The 18,840-nt window shown below is 43.9% G+C and overlaps 1 protein-coding gene across 3 annotated transcripts in view; it reads left to right on the top strand.

The window, feature by feature from the left end:
• The first annotated feature begins 4,182 nt into the window (after positions 1-4,182).
• Positions 4,183-18,840, top strand: part of tdrd3 (tudor domain containing 3) — a 143,112-nt gene continuing 128,454 nt past the window's right edge. Inside the window, exons 1-3 of one of the 3 annotated variants that reach the window (XM_043691162.1) lie at positions 4,183-4,435; positions 14,512-14,596; positions 15,875-15,940. In XM_043691162.1, the coding sequence (XP_043547097.1) occupies positions 4,374-4,435; positions 14,512-14,596; positions 15,875-15,940 (213 nt within the window). In that variant the 5' untranslated portion in view covers positions 4,183-4,373. The remainder of the gene's footprint in view (positions 4,436-14,511; positions 14,597-15,874; positions 15,941-18,840) is intronic. The other 2 variants (XM_043691163.1, XM_043691164.1) reach the window with 2 other exon arrangements.

Here is an 18,840-nt window from a genome sequence, read left to right as displayed (position 1 = left end):
TCCTAATTCCTCTGCCTCCACCTCATCTGCTCAGATGAGGAGACATTCCACTCTCAAACATCCCAGATGTACACCTATTTCAAACAACGTGCGTTTCCTCCCTCTGTCATCAGGCAACCCTCCACCGAACCACCTCCATTCCCCATTCCACTGCTCTCACCCACCCAAACGCAATAAAGACAGGGTTCCCCTTGTCCTCACCTACCACCCCACCAGTCTCCACATCCAACACATCATCCTTAAATAGTTCCACCAACTCCAACTAGACCCCACCACCAAGAACATCTTCCCCTCCCCAGCTCTCTCTGCCTTTTGCAAGGACAATTCCCTTTGACAGTCCTTGGTTTGCACCATTCTCTCCACCAACCCCCTCGAATCCCCAGGTACCTTCTCCTGCAACTGGAAAAGATGCAAAACCTTCTGGTACACCATGTTCCTCACTTCCATCTGGGGTCCCAAAGAGTCCTTCCAGGTAGACAGGTGTTCACCTTCCTATCCTCCAACTTAGTTCATTGTAAAAGGTGCTCCCGATGTGGTCTTCTCTACATTGGGGAGACCAAATGAAGGGAACGTTTTGCTGAGCATCTCAGCTGGCCCACAGGGACCGACCTGACCTCCCAGTCACCACCCATTTTAATTCCCCTTCCCACTCCCTTTCTAACATGACCATCCTTGGCCTCCTCACCCTGAACAACTTCTCTTTCCAATTCTCCCACTTTCTCCAAACCAAAGGAGTAGCCATGGGCACCCGCATGGGCCCCAGCTATGCCTGCCTCTTCGTAGGATATGTGGAACAGTCCATCTTCCGCAGCTACATTGGCACCACCCCCCACCTTTTCCTCCGCTACATCGATGACTGTATCGGCGCTGCCTCGTGCTCCCACGAGGAGGTTGAACAGTTCATCCACTTTACCAACACCTTCCACCCTGACCTCAAATTCACCTGGACCGTCTCAGACTCCTCCCTCCCCTTCCTAGACCTTTCCATTTCTATCTCGGGCGACCGAATCAACACGGACATTTACTATAAACCGACTGACTCTCACAGCTACCTAGACTACACGTCCTCCCACCCTGCCCCCTGTAAAAACATCATCCCATATTCCCAATTCCTTCGTCTCTGCCGCATCTGCTCCCAGGAGGACCAGTTCCAATACCGTACAACCAAATGGCCTCCTTCTTCAAAGACCGCAATTTCCCCCCAGACGTGGTCGACGATGCCCTCCAACGTATCTCCTCCACTTCCTGCTCCTCCGCCCTTGAGCCCTGCCCCTCAAACCGCCACCAGGACAGAACCCCACTGGTTCTCACCTACCACCCCACCAACCTCCATATACAGCGTATCATCCGCCCTCATTTCCGCCACCTCCAAACGGACCCCACCACCAGGGATATATTTCCCTCCCCTCCCCTATCAGCATTCCGAAAAGACCACTCCCTCCGTGACTCCCTCGTCAGGTCCACACCCCCCAGCACCTCCACTCCCGGCACCTTCCCCTGCAACCGCAAGAAATCCAAAACTTGTGCCCACACCTTACTTCCCTCCAAGGCCCCAAGGGATCCTTCCATATCCACCACAAATTCACCTGCATCGCCACACACATCATTTATTGCATCCGCTGCACCCGATGTGGCCTCCTCTATATTGGGGAGACAGGCCGCCTACTTGCGGAACGTTTCAGAGAACACTTCTGGGACACCCGGACCAATCAACCCAACCACCCCGTGGCTCAACACTTTAACTCCCCCTGCCACTCCACCAAGGACATGCAGGTCCTTGGACTCCTCCATCGCCAGACCATGGCAACACGATGGCTGGAAGAAGAGCGCCTCATCTTCTGCCTGGGAACCCTCCAACCACAAGGGATGAACTCAGATTTCACCAGTTTCCTCATTTCCCCTCCCCCCACCTTGTCTCAGTCAAATCCCTCGAACTCAGCACCGCCTTCCTAACCTGCAATCTTCTTCCTGACCTCTCCGCCCCCACCCCATTCCGGCCTATCACCCTCACCTTGACCTCCTTCCACCTATCGCATTTCCAACGCCCCTCCCCCAAGTCCCTCCTCCCTACCTTTTATCTTAGCCTGCTGGACACACTTTCCTCATTCCTGAAGAAGGGCTTATGCCCGAAACGTCGATTTTCCTGCTCCTTGGATGCTGCCTGACCTGCTGCGCTTTTCCAGCAACACATTTTCAGCTCCTCCACTGCCACAACATATCAGACTGCAAATTGGAGAAACAACACCCTATCTTCCGCCTAGGCAGCCTACAGCCCAGAGGACTCATCATTGAGTTCTCTACTGTCAAACAACCTCCCTTCCCATCACCTGACTCCCTTCTCAGCCGTTCCCCCTCCCTTCCATTTCTCTTATTGACCCTTCCTTCGAGCCACCAACCGAATTCATTCCTCTCATTGATCAAAGAAGCCATACTGTCTTTGCCTATTCCCAATTTACCACCTTGTCCCCACACCCCCTTCATCTGCAGCTTTTGTTACACCCACTCCCAGTCCTGAAGAAGGGTTACACCCAACTTCTCCACCTCTTGATGCTGCCCAGCTTGAAGTGTATCAAGGGTCCAATGAGTTCTTGACCAAATAGGTGGATGAGGGTAAAGCCATTGAGTGGTGTATATGGATTTCAGTAAGGCATTTGATAAGATTCCCCATGGTAGGCTATTGCACAAAATATGGAGGCATGGGATTGAGGGCAACTTAGCAGTTTGGATCAGAAATTGGCTAGCTGAAAGAAGACAAAGGATGGTGGTTGAGGGGAAATGTTCATCCTGTAGTTCAGTTACTCGTGGTGTACCGCAGGAATCTGTTTTGGGACCACTGCTGTTTGTCATTTTTATAAACGACCTAGATGAGGGCATAGAAGGATGGATTAGTAAATTTGCGGATGACGCTAAGGTCAGTACAGTTGCAGATACTGCTGAAGGATGTTGTAGGTTACAGAGGGACATAGATAAGCTGCAGACTTGGGCTGAGTGGTGGCAAATGGAGTTTAATGCGGAAAAGTGTGAGGTGATTCACTTTGGAAGGAGTAACAGGAATGCAGAGTGCTGGGCAAACGGTAATGTAGATGGTAATGTAGATGAGCAAAAAGATCTCAGTGTCCATGTACATAGATCCCTGAAAGTTGCCACCCAGGTTGATAAGGTTGCTAACAATGCGTATGGTGTGTTAGCTTTTATTAGTAGAGGGATTGAGTTTCGGAACCATGAGGTCATGCTGCAGCTGTACAAAACTCTGATGTGGCCGCTTTCGAAAGGGTTCAGTGGAGATTTAAAAGGATGTTGCCTGGTATGGAGGGAAGGCCTTACGACGAAAGGGTGAGGGACTTGAGGCTGTTTTCGTTTGAGAGAAGAAGGTTGAGAGGTAAAATTGAGACATATAAGATAATCTGGGGTCAGATCGGGTGGACAGTGAGAGCCTTTTTCCTCGGATGGCAATGGCTGCCACAAGGGGACATAGCTTTAAATTGAGGGACGATAGATATAGGATAGATGTCAGCGGTAGTTTCTTTACCTAGACAGGAGTAGTGGCATGGAATGCACTGCCTGCAACAGTTGTAGACATGCCAACATTACGGCCATTTAAATGGTCAGTTGATAGGCATATGGACGAGAATGGAATAGTGTAGTTTAGATGGGCTTCAGATTGGTTTCACAGGTTGGCACAACATGAAAGCCTGTACTGCGCTGGAATGTTGTGTGTTCTATCTATGTTTTACCCCTCGTTGCCTCAAATTGAATGTAAATAGCTCGCGCATGAGTAGAAAAAGTTTTTTTTGCCACAGCAGGGAAGTTCTGAGGAATGTCAAATACTGTACCAGTGATTTTGTTTTCTCAGCAAAGATTGTACAGACTGATTTAGTACCTTTGTAAGTACTTACATATATTTTAATGTAAAGATTATATTTTTGCAATTAAAAAATCATTCTTAGCATTTTGAAATGCAAGTGCCGGCACTGTCCAAGGATAAAGGAACAGAAATAGATCGCTTTCATTTCCTAATTGACCTGAACATGCTGATCCTGCTGCTGACTTGTTGTAACAATCTAACCCCGCCTCCCAGCCCTGATCACTCACGCCAGTTTATGAACGGCGGCTGGAGACCGGGTTTCCTGACGCCGATTGGTTAGCCGAACTGTCAGTCAGTGCACGCGACGTGGCCGTTGGCCCTTGCGTGTTGTGGAGGCGGGAGCTGGTGGAAGTGGCCGCGCTCAGTCCCCCCGAGCGTGCGGCGGCCGCTCTCTTACTATGAAGGTTCACCTCCCTCTCGCCGGGGAGAGCCGTCGTCGTGACTCGCAGCTCGGTTTCCTTTCGTGCGTCGGCCGCGCCGTGTTCGCTTGGAGGGTGCCCGCGTGAAGATGGCGGAGCCGGACCCGGGCCTGGCTCTGGCCCTGGCCCTGGCCCAGGCCCAGGAAGGCTGGTGAGTGAAGCTTGAGGGCGAACAGCCGGGAGGCCTGATTGGGGAAGGGGGGAGGGACAGCTGGACAGAGGTGGCCAGGGGCTCAGGCTGTCACGCCTGGACACTCCGCTGTCAGTGCATTGAAGTTACAACTACCTCTACCAACTTGGCTGCCGTTGGGTGTGCTAGGCCTCATCCCAAATCTGTTAATGCGGGTTTGTGCTCGTCTTTTATGCTCCCTTAGATTTAACATGAATATTTTGTAATATCGCTGGCTACTATGGGTTGGGTAACCATCAACTTGGCTGAAAGGTGACTCTGTGCTCAAATTGTGAGCTGAAGGACTCGATTTTCTGTTTCTAGGAGGTGTATTTGGTAAAATTTTAAGGCAAGCTTATTTGGCCACATTTATGCCATCACTAAGACTGCCTATCTCCACCTCTAGTATATTGCATTACTTCACTCGTCTCGACAGACAAACTCCTGAAGTTCTTATTTGCACCTTCATTTCTTTTTCAACTATTCCAATGTATTAGCCTTCCATATATTCTAGGAGAAAGTGAAGACTGCAAATGCTGGAGATCAGAGTCAAAATGTGTGGTGCTGGTAAAGCGCAGCAGGTCTTCAGGAAAGCTTATGCTCAAAACGTCAACCCTCCTGGTCCTCGGATGCTGCCTGACTGATTCTGCTTTTCCACCACCACGCCTTTTGACTTCCATGTATTCTGTAAACTTAAGATATTCTGCTCTACAGTCTAATCTTAACCTGAAACAATTCTCGCTTATTGTCCAGTGATGGCTTAAGGTCTACCTTACATTGGCTCATGTAACGTATCAGTTTTAAAATTCCTGTTCTTCTCATCTCTCCATGACATTGTACTCTAACTCTGAACCTTTTGTGAATTCACAATCAAAATTGTTGGTCATGCTTTTAGTTTCCATGCACTATAATTGTTTTCTCACACTTGTCTGCCTTTCTACCTCAATTTTTCTACTTAACTTATTTTCTTGACCAAACATTTGATCAGTTGACCTGATGTTTCCTTATGTCACTTGGTGTCATACTTCATACTGTTTTTGTGAAATTTCTTGGGATGTTTCATTCTTTAAAATTGTTGCTTCTTTGGTACCAGCTGGTCATTTAAAGATCTAAAGACAATTAGTGTTTTTTTTTGTCTATTTGCTAAGTTCTGAATTTCCTTACTTGCACCTTTTGAGGTGTCTACCCTTTTAAAACTTGTCTTTTTAGTCACCAGTTCTAATGCTGCCTCCTTGACTCTGTTTTTACAGTAGGCTACCTATAACTGGCATGTTTGAGAAAAGCAAACATTATTTTGTTTTGGCGCACATTTGTCGATAACGTGGACTGCAACAAAATGAATAAACAGTCATTCATTACTGTTTGTGAAAATGCACAAATTGTAATGTCCACCTGCATCCTGATGTTTTGGACATTTTCTAAGGGTTGGGACCAAGTGTTTATTTTCTTAATGCTCTGTAGTTACGCTTCGAACCTTTTTTGAAAATGTGTAAATAAATAACGGAGATCAGATTCAACCAATGATGGAGCAAAAATAATAGCTTCACTCTTCTGAATACTCTGTTGATCAAAATTTCTACTCATTTATTATTTGATGTTGGACGAGTGGTATGAAAATCAGTGTATGGAGAGGTGGTTACACTGTAGATTCAGACTCCACAGGCAGGAAGGGAATGAGTTACCACCAGGCAGAGCAGGAGGGTGAAGCAGGCGGTGCAAGAATCTCTGTGGCTATTTCCCTGTAAAACAGAATATATACCATTTCGGATACTGTTGAAGTGAAAGGCCTCAAATTCATGACACCAAGGTTGGTTGCGCTGCAGAGGGACTGAGTGATACACATACAAGTGCTGCAGTTATAGGGGTTATAAGAGGAATAGATGTGCATTTATGTGGCTGCAAGTGAGTGTCCAGAATGGTGTGTTGCCCCTGGTGCTAGGAGCAATTGCGGAGCATTCTGGAATGGGAGGGTATACGGCCAGTGGTCATGATACATGTTGGTACTAACGACAAAGGTTTTTAAAAAAAAAAAGGATGAGGTCCGAAAAGCAGAATGTAGAGAAATAGGAAGAACGTTGAAATGTAGGACCTCAAAGGTAGCTATCTTAGGATTACTATGAGTGCCATGAGCTAGTCAGAGTAGAAACAACAGCATGTATAAAATGAAAACATGGCTAAAAGATGGTGTGAGGGGGCAAGCTTCAGATTCATGGGACATTGGGGCTGGTTTTTGGGAAGGTACGACCAGTACAACTGGATGGATTACACCTGGGCAGGACCAGGACTGATGTCCTTGGGGGGTACTTGGTTGAGGGGTTGGGGAGGATTTAAACCAGTGTGACAGGGGGATGGGAACAGAAGGATGTGCCGAAATTGAGAGAGATGTAGAAACCAAGGCAAATATTACTAAAATCAAGAACAGGCAGGGAAATGCTGCTGAAAAGAGTCGGGGATGTTGGCTGAAATGCATGTGTTTCAATGTGAGGAGTAAATTAGGCAAGGTAGAAGAACTTAGCGCTTTGGTTAGTATTTGGAACTATGACATTATTGCGATTACAGAGACTTGGCTAAAAGAGGGACAAGACTGGCAGCTGAATGTTCCAGGACTTAGATGTTTCAGGTGTGATAGAAAGGGAGGTAAAAGAGGTGGGGCAGTTCGATTACTGGTGAAGGAGTATCTCACAGCTGTACTGAGGGAAGATACATCAGAGGGCTCTTGCAGCACGGCAATATGGGTGGAACTCGAATAGGAAAGGTGAAATCACAGTGCTGGAGGTATACTACAGGCCTCCCAACAGCCAACAGGAGATAGAGGAGAGAATACAGGTTGTTCGGTTTTAATGTGTTTTGTCAACACTGGTTGTGATGTGATTGACAAATTGGGAATGCTATTTTTACAGCAGGAATTTCTGAAACAAGTGTTGACTGTAACGCAATTACAGCGTCATCACTTTCAGCGCTGTTTCTAAAGCACAATCTTTCTATTTCATGGGATTGCACAAGAATGCAACTATCATGTTATCGATGAACTGACTATATTGGCAGATGTTGGGGAAAATTTAAAAACAAGATTGGTGATTTTAACTTCCCTGTATTGACTGCAATTCACTGAGCTAGGGGCTGGGATGGGGCAGAACTTGTAAGGACCATTCAGGAGGAAGTCTTGGTACAATATGTCAACAGTCCAACCAGAGAAAGGGTTATATTGGACCTGGTTTTAGCAAATGAGCCCAGCCAGCTGAGTGAAGTTTCAGTGGGAGTGCATTTCAGGAGTAGTGACCACAATACTGTGAGCTTTAATATACTTATTGGCAGGGATCTGTGGGGGAAGGTGAAGATGATGGGAAGGTAAACTACTATAATATCGGGCAGGAACTGGACAATTTTGATTTGAAACAGCTGTTTGAAGGTAAATCTACATCTGACACCTGGGAGTATTTCAAATTACAGTTAATAAGCGTTCAGGAGCGGCATGTTCTTGCGAGAATGAAGGATAGGTATGGCAAAGGATGTTATGACCTTGGTCGGAAAGAAAAACTAAGTGTACATAAGGTCTAGGAGGATGTATAAAAAGCAAGATAATATCCAAGGAAAGGGTTGTCCCACTCAAGGACAAAGGAAGGAATCTACATGGAGCCAGAAGAGGTATGTGAGGTCCTAAATGAGTACTTTGTTGGTATTCATCAAATTGAAATAATTGATGGAGGATGATCTCTGGATAAGGGAGTGTTGAGTTTCTAAGTTGCTATTAAAAAGGAAGAAGTCATGTCCAACTTAAAGTAATAAGGTAGATCCTATCTGGACCTGGAGACTTACCGATCTCAGAATATTGAGGGAAAAAAGAGAACAAATTGTTGCAGCGTGACAGACATCTTTGTATTGTCTCTGGTCACAGATGAGGTTCCAGAGCTCATAGCTAATGTTCCATTATTTAAGAAGGGCAGCAGGGATCTTCCTGGAAATGACAGGCCTGTGAGCTTTACGTCGGTGGTAGGGGAATTATTGGGAAAGATTTTCAGGCTTAAGATCTGTACGCACTTAGGAACAAATAAACTTATTCGCAATGAAGTTGTTGGTCTGTTTGCCAAGCCAGCTGATTTTTCTGAAAATGTTATACCTCCTGACTGGGTGACATCTTATTAGTGATAGCATTGCTTTGTGCAGGGGAGTTCTGCCTCACTAATTCAATCGAGTTTTTTGAGGTGATTGAGGGAAAAGCAATTTATGTTGTCTACATGGACTTCAGCAAAGCCTTTGACAAGATCCCTAATGGCAGACTGGTACAAAAGGTGAAGTCATGTGGTATCGGGGTGAGCTGGCAAGATGGATGCAGAAGAACTCGCGTAGTCATAGGAGACAGGGTATCGATGGAAGTATGCTTCTCAGAATGGAGGTCTGTGACTAGTGGTTTTAGATTACATTACATTACAGTGTGGAAACACGCCCTTCGGCCCAACAAGTCCACACCGACCCGCCGAAGCGCAACCCACCCATACCCCTACATTTTACCCCTTACCTAACACTACGGGCAATTTAGCATGGCCAATTCACCTAACCTGCACATCTTTGGACTGTGGAGGAGCACCCGGAGGAAACCGGAGCACCCGGAGGAAACCCACGCAGACACGGGGAGAACGTGCAAACTCCACACAGTCAGTCGCCTGAGGCGGGAATTGAACCCGGGTCTCTGGCGCTGTGAGGCAGCAGTGCTAGCCACTGTGCCACCGTGCCGCCCTGTATTCCACAGGGATCAGTGCTTGGACCTCTGTTTATGATCTGCATAAATGATTTGGAGGAAAACACAGCTGGTCTACTTAGTTTGCAGATGATTAAAAAGATTGGTGGAGTTGTGGATAGAGAGGAGGTTTGTCAGAGGATACAGCAGAATATAGGTCAGTTGGAGCCATGGGCAGAAAAATGGCAGATGGAGTCTAATTGGGACAAATGTGAGGTGATGAATTTTGGAAGATCAAATATTGGTGGCAGTTATACAGCGAATGGCAGAGGGACCTGGATGTGCAGGTTCACAGATCATTGAAAGTGCCACTGCCGATTAAATGAAGTAGTAAAAAAGCCTTCTGGTATGTTTGTCTGCAATGGAAGGGGCATTGAGAATAAGGATAGACATGCTATTCTCCAGCTTTCAATAACTTAAATTAACTACACTTGGAATATTGAATACAGTTCTGGTCACCACACCACCACAAGGATGTGGATGTTTTGGAGAGAGTACAGAAAAGGTTTACCAGGATGTTGCCTGGTATGTGAAATTTTATCTGTGAAGAAAGGTTAGATAGACTGGGTTTGTTTTCACTGTAATGCAGAAGATTGTGGGGAGACTGACCGGAAGTTTATAAGATTGTGAATGGCACAGATAGAGTGGAAAGTATGGGGCTTTTCCCAGGGGAGAGGAGTCAATTACGTGGGGACATTGGTTCAAGGTGTGAGGGGTCATATTTAAAACATGCGTGAGGCAAGTTTTTCAACAAAGAGTGGTGAGTTCCTAGAATGTACTGCCAGAGATGGTGGTGGAAGCAGACACACAATACAAGCATTCAAGAAGCACCTGGGCGAAAACACGAATAGGAAGGGAATAGAAGGAGATGGCTCCTGTCAGTGAAGACGGTTGTAACATGGAAGGGCAAAAATGTGGCAGTGCATTTGAAGGGTCGAAGGCCTGGACCTGTGCTGTATTGTTCTTGTTTGCTCTTTGGTATGAAGCGATGCAAATGATTGAGCTAGAGTGAGAGACGTCAGCCTACATGTGGAATCAGAAGCATAAGACATCACTGAGCAGCATTTGGTCGTGGGATTTCAACATTGCTGACGAGGTCAGCATTTCTCACTCTGGAACAAGTGGTAACTTGCCTTCTTGAACTCATGCAGTCTTTGGTGTGTCGGGGCTCCCACAATGCTGTTGGGTCTGGAGTTCCAGGATTCTAACCCAGCAACAATGATTTAATTCCATATCAGGATGGTGTGTGGCTTCAAGGAAAACCTGCAGGTCCCCAGTGTTCTGGTGCATCTGTTGCACTTGGGCCTTCTGCCAATGGAAAAGGACAAGAATGAAAGATCCTGTGGGAAGACTCTTGTTGCTGACAGCAATACATCTTGTAGATGGTACATGCTTCTGCTACCAAGTGTCACTGGTGAGTGTCCACAGACAAGTGGACAGCTTTATCCTGGATGGTCTTGAGTTTCTTAAACATTTTTGGAGCTGTCTTCATCCAGGCAAGTGGGAGTATTCTGTCACATTTGACTTTTGCTTTATGGATTTGGGCAGGCACAGGGGAAAATGGGAGATGAGTTACACACTGTAGAACTCCTTGCCTATGACCTGCTTTTGTGGTCACAGTATTTATTTGGCTGTTCCAGTTCAGTTTTAGTGAGAGGTACCCTCCATGATGTTGGTAGTGGGGTATTCAGTGATAGTCATGCCATTGAATGTCAGGGGGCAATTCTTTGTTGGAGATGATCATTGCTTGACACTTGTATGGGGTCAATATTATTTGTCACTTAACAGCCCAAGCCTAGATGCTGTTCAGGTATTGCTTATTTGGACATGGGCTGCGTCAGTATCTGAGGAGTCATGAATGGTAGCGGGTATTGTGTGAACATTTCCGCTTGTGACTTTACAAAGGAGGGCAGATCATTGATTGGGCTGAGAGCACTAAACCTGAGGAAGAATTTGGTGATGGGGGGACAAAGAAGAATTGAGTTGTGTCGGTGCACTTCTGGATATTTAAAACAAAACCGTGAGGAAGGAGGCACTTGTGATACAGTGGCAGTATCCCTATTTCTGAGCCCTGAGTCCTGGGTTCCAGTCCTACTTGCTCCAGTGGTATATAATAGCATGTCTGAACAGGTTGATTAGAAAATAGGTAAACCTGAGAACTTGTGAAATAATACCTTGAAATTGAAATTGTTGACTTCCAGGACCATCTTCCATTGTAGTGGGTATGATTCTAACCAATAAGCAATTTTTCCCCCCTCCACCTGAGTCCCACTGCCTTCAGTTTTGTTGGGACTCCTTGCAACCATACTGTTGAATGCTGTGTTGATGTCAAGGACATTCGCTCTCACTGCACCTCTGTCATTCAGTTTGTTTGCCCATGGTTAGACCAAGGAGTTGAGTGCTGCGAGCAGAAGTCAAGCTGAGTAAAAGTGAGCAAATTATTCATTTGCCAGTGCCAGTTAATGACACTTTAGCCCCTTTTATCACTATACTGATGATCCCGAATGAACTAGTAGAAGGGGGTGGTTGACCAAATGGATTTGCCTTGGATTTTATGGACAGAACAAATCTGGACAATTTTCCACATAACAGACTGGATTTCAATGCTGCAGCTGCCTGGAACAGCTTAGCTTGTGATGTAGCCAGTAGTCTTCAGTACTTTAATTGTTATGAAGGTGTAGAGGTACTGTACATTTTTAAGAGAGTTGAAAAACTAGCAGAAGTACCTGACACAGTACAGTGTTCTGAACAAGGTAACAATCTATCATTTGGTCAACCAGCCAGAGTAGCTGGATTGCCTGGATATAAAACCAAATTTGAAATCGGCCAATCAGTTTAAATTATGCCCTAAGATACCAAGCTCCAAACAAGTTTGCATTTAGTATTTTAACAATATTAAAACCAATGAAAAGATCTGATGTTTTGGAGTATAAATATCAGACATTTTGAACAGTTACCTAGAGAGGCAAAGAGAACTGCCAAAAGACCAACAGATGTAGGCTGCTAGTAAGAACTCTGAGGGGTACCTGTCTGGAGAAGGAGTTTGCACAAAAAAAATCGACATTTGAGCTGAAGAAAATCTACAGAGGAAAATACAAAGAACAGGTTCGACAGCTGGCTGATTTTTGAAATTTGAATTTTTTGTAAATCTTAATTGGGAGTTTTATCGGACCAATATTGTCGAGGGGGAGATAAAAGATAGGTTCAGAGAAATGAGTTGTTTGTTAATTATTATCTGTTAGACTTAACAACTTTTTTTTAAAATTGTTACTTTAAATAGTGACTTTTGGGATAAGTCTTTGCCCCTCGAATTATAACAAATTACAGCATGCGGTGTATCTTTTCTGTATTGCTGGTTTAAGTTAGCAGAGGGGTTTACCCCATGACATGACAAAATATTGTAAAGGCTGCATGTGTGCTTCAGTCCGTAGGAAGACCTATAGGTGAGCTCTCATGAAAGGGAGAAAAAGGACAAAGATCAATCCTTAAGGAAAGCCAGAAGAAACAGTTTGAGCTTGAACAAAAGCTGTTGCACATGTTTCTCTTCACTATGCCAAGCCAGGGCAAGCCCATCCAACTGGATGAGGAAGAGACATTGGTATGATCGACTGTGCAGAAAGTTGGAAAGGCCAACTTACTTCACTCACACATGACTTTTTAAGTGCCTGGCCTGATATTTGCCTTGGAACATGGAAACTGATCTCAAGCGTGAAGGGTTAGGCTGAATGGGGGAAGGCTTGAACTTTACACTTGAGAAAGAAGATGCTTCAGAGATGTCATTTAAATATTAACTAAAGTTCATGCAGCTCAGCACAGATTACTAGAAAGTTGGCTAAGTAATTAACTTGAGGCATGAATGGAAATTAGTAAACATTGAAGTTATAGCATGACAATATCTTATGCATGAATGTGTTTGACAATGACTGGATGAATCTGAGGAGTATTTGCAAAAATGAGTATTGCACCCTGAGAGACGATCACACTTGCTATTTTGTTCCAAAATGAGAAAGCAATTTTTCTGTGTCTGCCTTGTACTGATGAAAAGATGAAAACAGTAACTTTTGTTGAACTGTTCAAGGTCAAAGTCGCACACGTCTGAATACTATTGCATCCCATGGCATAATAACTGACCATTAATATTTGATGATTCAGATACCAAACATCTAACTCTTAATTTGATGTATCTTGCTTCGTATCTTGTTTTGAATGCTGAGTTTGAAGGAGTTGGGATTAAATTTGAGTACTTGGTTAAACAAATGTACTGTGAGGCTTATGATTTCATTTTTTATTAGAAAAGAGATGAGATTACAGGATTAGTTAACCATAACTCATGAGAATCTAAGCTATTTAACCTCATATTTATCTGCCATGCATATGCCCACTCATTCAACCTGTCCAAATCATACCAAAAATTCTCTGCATTCTCCTCATGTTCACTCTTCCATCCAGCTTTGTGTGGTCTGCAAATTTGGTGCTAATACATTTAGTTCCCTCATTTAAATAATTAATGCATATTGTGATTAGCTGGGATCCAACAAATTGCTGGCTTAGGCTTGGAAAATGCCCCACTTATTTTTCTCCGTTGTTTCCTAACAATCTGTGGGCGGCACGGTGACACAGTGGTTAGCACTGCTGCCTCCCAGCGCCAGAGAACCAGGTTTAATTCTCACCTCAGGCGACTGTCTGTGTGGAGTTTGCACATTCTCCCAGTGTCTGCGTGGGTTTCCTCCCACAGTCCAAAAATGTGCAGGTTAGGTGAAGTGGCCATGCTAAGTTGCCCATAGTGTTAGATGCAGGGGTAAATGTAGGGGGGTGGGTTCTGCTTCGGCAGGTTGGTGTGGACTTGTTGGGCTGAAGGGCCTTTTTCCACACTGTAAGTAATCTAATCTAATCAGCCAGCTATCTATCCGTGTCAGTGCAGTATCCTCAATCCCATGTGCCTTATGTTGGCAAAGTATACATTTAACACCTCAGCCATACTTCTTACCTCAATGTGTAATTTCCTCTTTTTAATAGTCAGAGTCCTACTGCATGGATGCAGGCACTTCATCCCAAACTGGTCTGCGCTGACCAAAATGGCCGTCTACTCTAACCCCATTTCCCTGCACTTGGCCCATATCCTTCTCATCCTTCCCTATCCATATGTTTATCCAAATGGCTTTTAAATAAGTCCCGAATTCCTCTCTGTTTTGCTTTTTGTTTGAAGGCAACCTTTTATATGTTGAAACAAATTTAAAACCTCAATGAGTTGTTTGTTTTGTTTCATCAATTGAACCCATGTCAGAAATATGCTACCTGAAAGCAAGCTCTTTCTGTTTATTAGGTACCTTTCTCCAGAAGGAATTGAAGCTTGTACTACTACTACCACTAAAGTTGATGTAAAGGATATCATCCGTGTTGCTTTGAATGTAAGTGACGTAAAGGCTGATTGTCTTGTTTTGACCTCATTCGCTTACTGTGCAATTTCTGTTTCTTTTTTTATTTCAACCGTTTCTAAGTCAATTCTTCATAAAATTACTTCAATTTCATCAAATGGATTTTATTTTCATAGATTTGAATTAACTGCATTAAATAATGTAATGATTTTTTAAGTGACTTGTTCCTGCTTTACTAATGGTGGCTTCTATGTTTTCGTAGCAACTTGCTTCAGGTTAGCTGGCCTGCAACTGTTTTTTCTTTTTCCCTCCTTTCTGAAATAACATTATTGTGCTTGTCACCTTCCAATTCAGTGGGGCTGTTAGAGAATCTGGAGAATTTAGGAAGAGTAGAAAATTGCAGCCAATGCATTCCATCTGTCTGCTTCTTCAGACTTCAAGGATGTAAGTAGGCAGATCCAGTAGATCGCCAGTTTCTCCAACATGGACTCATAGAATTAGACAACGCAGAGGAGGCCCATCAAGTCTACCCTGGCATATCAGCACTAATTCCACTTTTCAGTACTTGGCCCACAGCCTTGAATGTTATGACGCTTAAAAGTACTCATCCAGGTACTCTTTTAAATGTTGAGGTTTCCTATCTCAATTACCCAGTTAGTCCATGCATTCCAGATTCTCGCCACTCTCTTGATTTTTAAAAAAGCATTTTCCACAAAATCCCTTTAAACCTCCTGCCTTTAACCTTAGAATAATGCCCATTTGTTATTGACCCTTCAACTAAGGGAATAGCTGCATCCTGTACACCTGTCCATGCTGCTCATAATCCTAAACGTCAATCATGTCTCCCTCAACTATCTGACAAAACAAACCGAAGCTATCCAGCCTTTCTTTATAGCTAAAATGTTCCAATCCGGGCAGCATCCTGGCAAATCTCTTCTGCATGCCCTCCAGTGTAATCGCATCCGCCCTTGTGTGGCAACCAGAACTGCACGCACTACTCCAGCTGTGGCCTAACCGAAGTTTTGTACATGTTCAACATAACCTCCCTGCTGTCATAATCTATGCCACGACTGGTAAATGCAAAAGTTCCAAATGATGTCTTAACATCCCTGTTAATATTTCCTGCCACCTTCAGGGATCTGTGGACAAACACCGCATGATACCTCTGTTTCTTTGAGCTTTCTAATGTCATTCGTTTGAGTTCATGCAGGTAATACAAGTTTTTCTTTAATGCTTGAGTTCCAGATGTAAAAGAGTATGTTGTTTGTTTTGGTATTAGTGATCTGATTTGTAACAATATTTTGTTTTCAGAGTGATTTAAGAGCCATTGGCAAGAAATTTCTTCCAAATGAAATCAATAGTGGACGAGTGGAACAGGTAGGACCAAAGAGTAGAGTTGTACCTGAGATGTGTATGTAGTTGGCTGAATTTCTGTTGCCAAGTCAACCTATTGCTTCTACAAACTTCACCTCCCCTTACTGAACGTAGCATTTTATTGCTGTGCTAGGATGCCTCAACAGTGATTGCAGTATGTGAATTTGAAAAGCATTGGTTTACGAATGGTAAGGTAGATGTCAGTGTTGTAGCTGCAAGTTCTGGAGCACACACCTTTTGGTACCATTGCCAGAATATGGCCAGGGCCTATCACTATTGCAGTATCCAGTCCCTCCAGCCACTTCATTACACTATGTGGAGTGAATCATATTGACCGAAGACTTTGATGCCACCTCATCCATTCAGCACTTCTGGCTAAAGTTTGTTATGGTTCCCTTATCTAAGTAAAGGTATATTGCCACTGGAGGTAGTCCAGAGAAGCTGCACTACATCAATCCTAGGTATAGATAGATCCCCATGATGAGGAAAGTTAAGTATGTTCGGCTTACTCTCATTTGGAGTTTAAAAGAATGAGAGTTAAACTTTTTGAAATATCTAAGATTCTTGAGGGGCTTATTAGGATAAGCACAGAGAGGTTGTTTACCCCTGTAGGACTAGAAACTATAATCTCAGCATGGGTTTGCATTTTTAACTCTGATGAGGAGGAATTTCTTCTTTTGGAGGATAGTGAATCTATGGAATCAGCTATGATCTCATTGTGTGATGGTGCAGACTTGATGGGCTGAATGACCTGTTTCTGGTCTTTCCGGTCATATCGCCTTACAGGTCCTTTGATCTGCTTGCCCCATTCGCACTAGATAGCCACAGATAAGGGACATGGAGCTGAAGTGCAAAATGTGGAAGAGGGTTGCTTAAAAAACAGCTGCATACATTGACTCAGTGTTCCACACGAACATTGAGGCTGCAAAGAAGCATAAGTGGCTTTATAAACATGTTTTCAAGGGAACCTTGAGGAAATGAAAGGAGTTGAAGCAGAACCCTCTTCCAGAGAGTCTGAAGGCACTTGCAATACTATCCAGCCTGAAATCTAGCTGGAACTGGAACAACTGGTGTCCCTGGAAGGAATGGAATCAGTAACCACCAGTGAATGGGCCACTCGAATCATTTCTGTCTTAAAAACAGAAGGCGCAGTGAGGATTTGTGATGATTTTAAGGTCACAATCACCCCAGCCCTCGGTGCAGATCAATACTAGCTGCGGGAAAGAAATTCTCAAAAATGGATCTGTCACAGGCCTACTTGTAGATGAGGATCGCGAAGAAGTCCCAGCTACCACTGACAGTATGACACATGGAACTGTTCCGCTAGAAGCAAGTGCATTTTGACAGCACATCAATGTCGGCTTTATTCCAGAGTTGATTTGGAGATGCCGGTGTTGCATTGGGGTGCACAAAGTTTAAAAAAAATCACACAACACCAGGTTATGGTCCAACAGGTTTAATTGGAAGCACTAGCTTTTGGAGCATCGCTCCTTCATCAGGTGGTTGTGGAGCACAATTGTCAGACACAGAATTTATGGCAAAAGTTTACAGTGTGATGTAACTGAAATTATACAGTGAAAAATACCTTAATTGTTTGTTGAGGATTTTATCTGTTGGAATACTATGATAGTTTCACTTCTTTCATGTGTAAATCACAAAACTTTTTTTTAAAAAGTTGCATTCTCCGGTTAACTGTAACAATTGGTGTTAGTTAGACAACATGTTCTCTGTTCGCCCCGTGTTCTCTGTCTTTGCCATAATGTTTAGACTGACTGTAAACTAAAAAGTGAGATAAGAGTCTTGCATGAATTCATGCAGTTTTTGAACAAAGTACAATGTAACTCTGCAAGTCCAAATTCACCCCACAAACATATATGTATATGTGTGCATGTTGGTCTTTGTCTGTGTCTGTCTGTCTGTGTTGGAGGGTTGTGAGTGAGAGAGAGTGTATATGTGTGTGTACGTGAGTGTAGAGTGTCTTAAGTCTGTGAGGGGTGCGTTTGTGGGGTGAATTTGGACTTGCAGAGTTACATTGTACTTTGCTCAAAAACTGCATGAATTCATGTAAAACTCTGTTATCTCACTTTTTAGTTTACAATCAGTCTAAACATTATGGCAAAGACAGAGAACATGGGGGGGCTAACACCTTCAACATATTGTCTAACTAACACCAATTGTTACAGTTAACCTGAGAATGCAACCTTTTTTTAAAAAAAAAAGGTTTTGTGATTTATATATGAAAGAAGTGAAGCTATCATAGTATTCTAACAGATGAAAGCTTTGAAAAACAATCAAGGTATTTTTCAATGTATAATTTCAGTTACATCACACTCTAAACTTTTGCTATAAATTCTGTGTCTAACAATTGTGCTCCACTACCACCTGATGAAGCTCCGAAAGCTAGTGCACTTCCAATTAAATCTGTTGGACCATAACCTGGTGTTGTGATTTTTTTTTAACCTTTTTTTTTATTCCAGAGAGCCATGGACTGGATTGCCACCTGGCCAGTGTTATCTGGATGGTTTTTTGGTTGCTGATTCCTCTGAAGAGGAGCATTTGAAAAACCAAGAAGAAACCCTTAAAAAGGTTGCAGGAACTCAACCTACTGGTAAAAAGGGAGAAATGCGGTTTTGTTTTAAAAAAGGATTTCTTGGAGTACTTGTGCGTTGTCATCAATGATGGACTACATAAGGTGCCCAAGAAGGTGGAGGCTATCATAATGCTCCTGGGCTGAAAATGTGTTGCTGGAAAAGCGCAGCAGGTCAGGCAGCATCCAGGGAACAGGAGAATCGACGTTTCGGGCATAAGCCCTTCTTCAGGAATGAGGAAAGTTTGTCCAGCAGGCTAAGATAAAAGGTAGGGAGGAGGGACTTGGGGGAGGGGCGTTGGAAATGTGATAGGTG

Source organism: Chiloscyllium plagiosum, chromosome 6 (genome assembly GCF_004010195.1).
Source record: "Chiloscyllium plagiosum isolate BGI_BamShark_2017 chromosome 6, ASM401019v2, whole genome shotgun sequence".
In the NCBI taxonomy this organism is placed as follows: Eukaryota; Metazoa; Chordata; class Chondrichthyes; order Orectolobiformes; family Hemiscylliidae; genus Chiloscyllium; species Chiloscyllium plagiosum.
The sequence above is the reverse complement of the archived record's forward strand: the minus strand, read 5'-3'. Positions and strand labels throughout refer to the sequence as shown.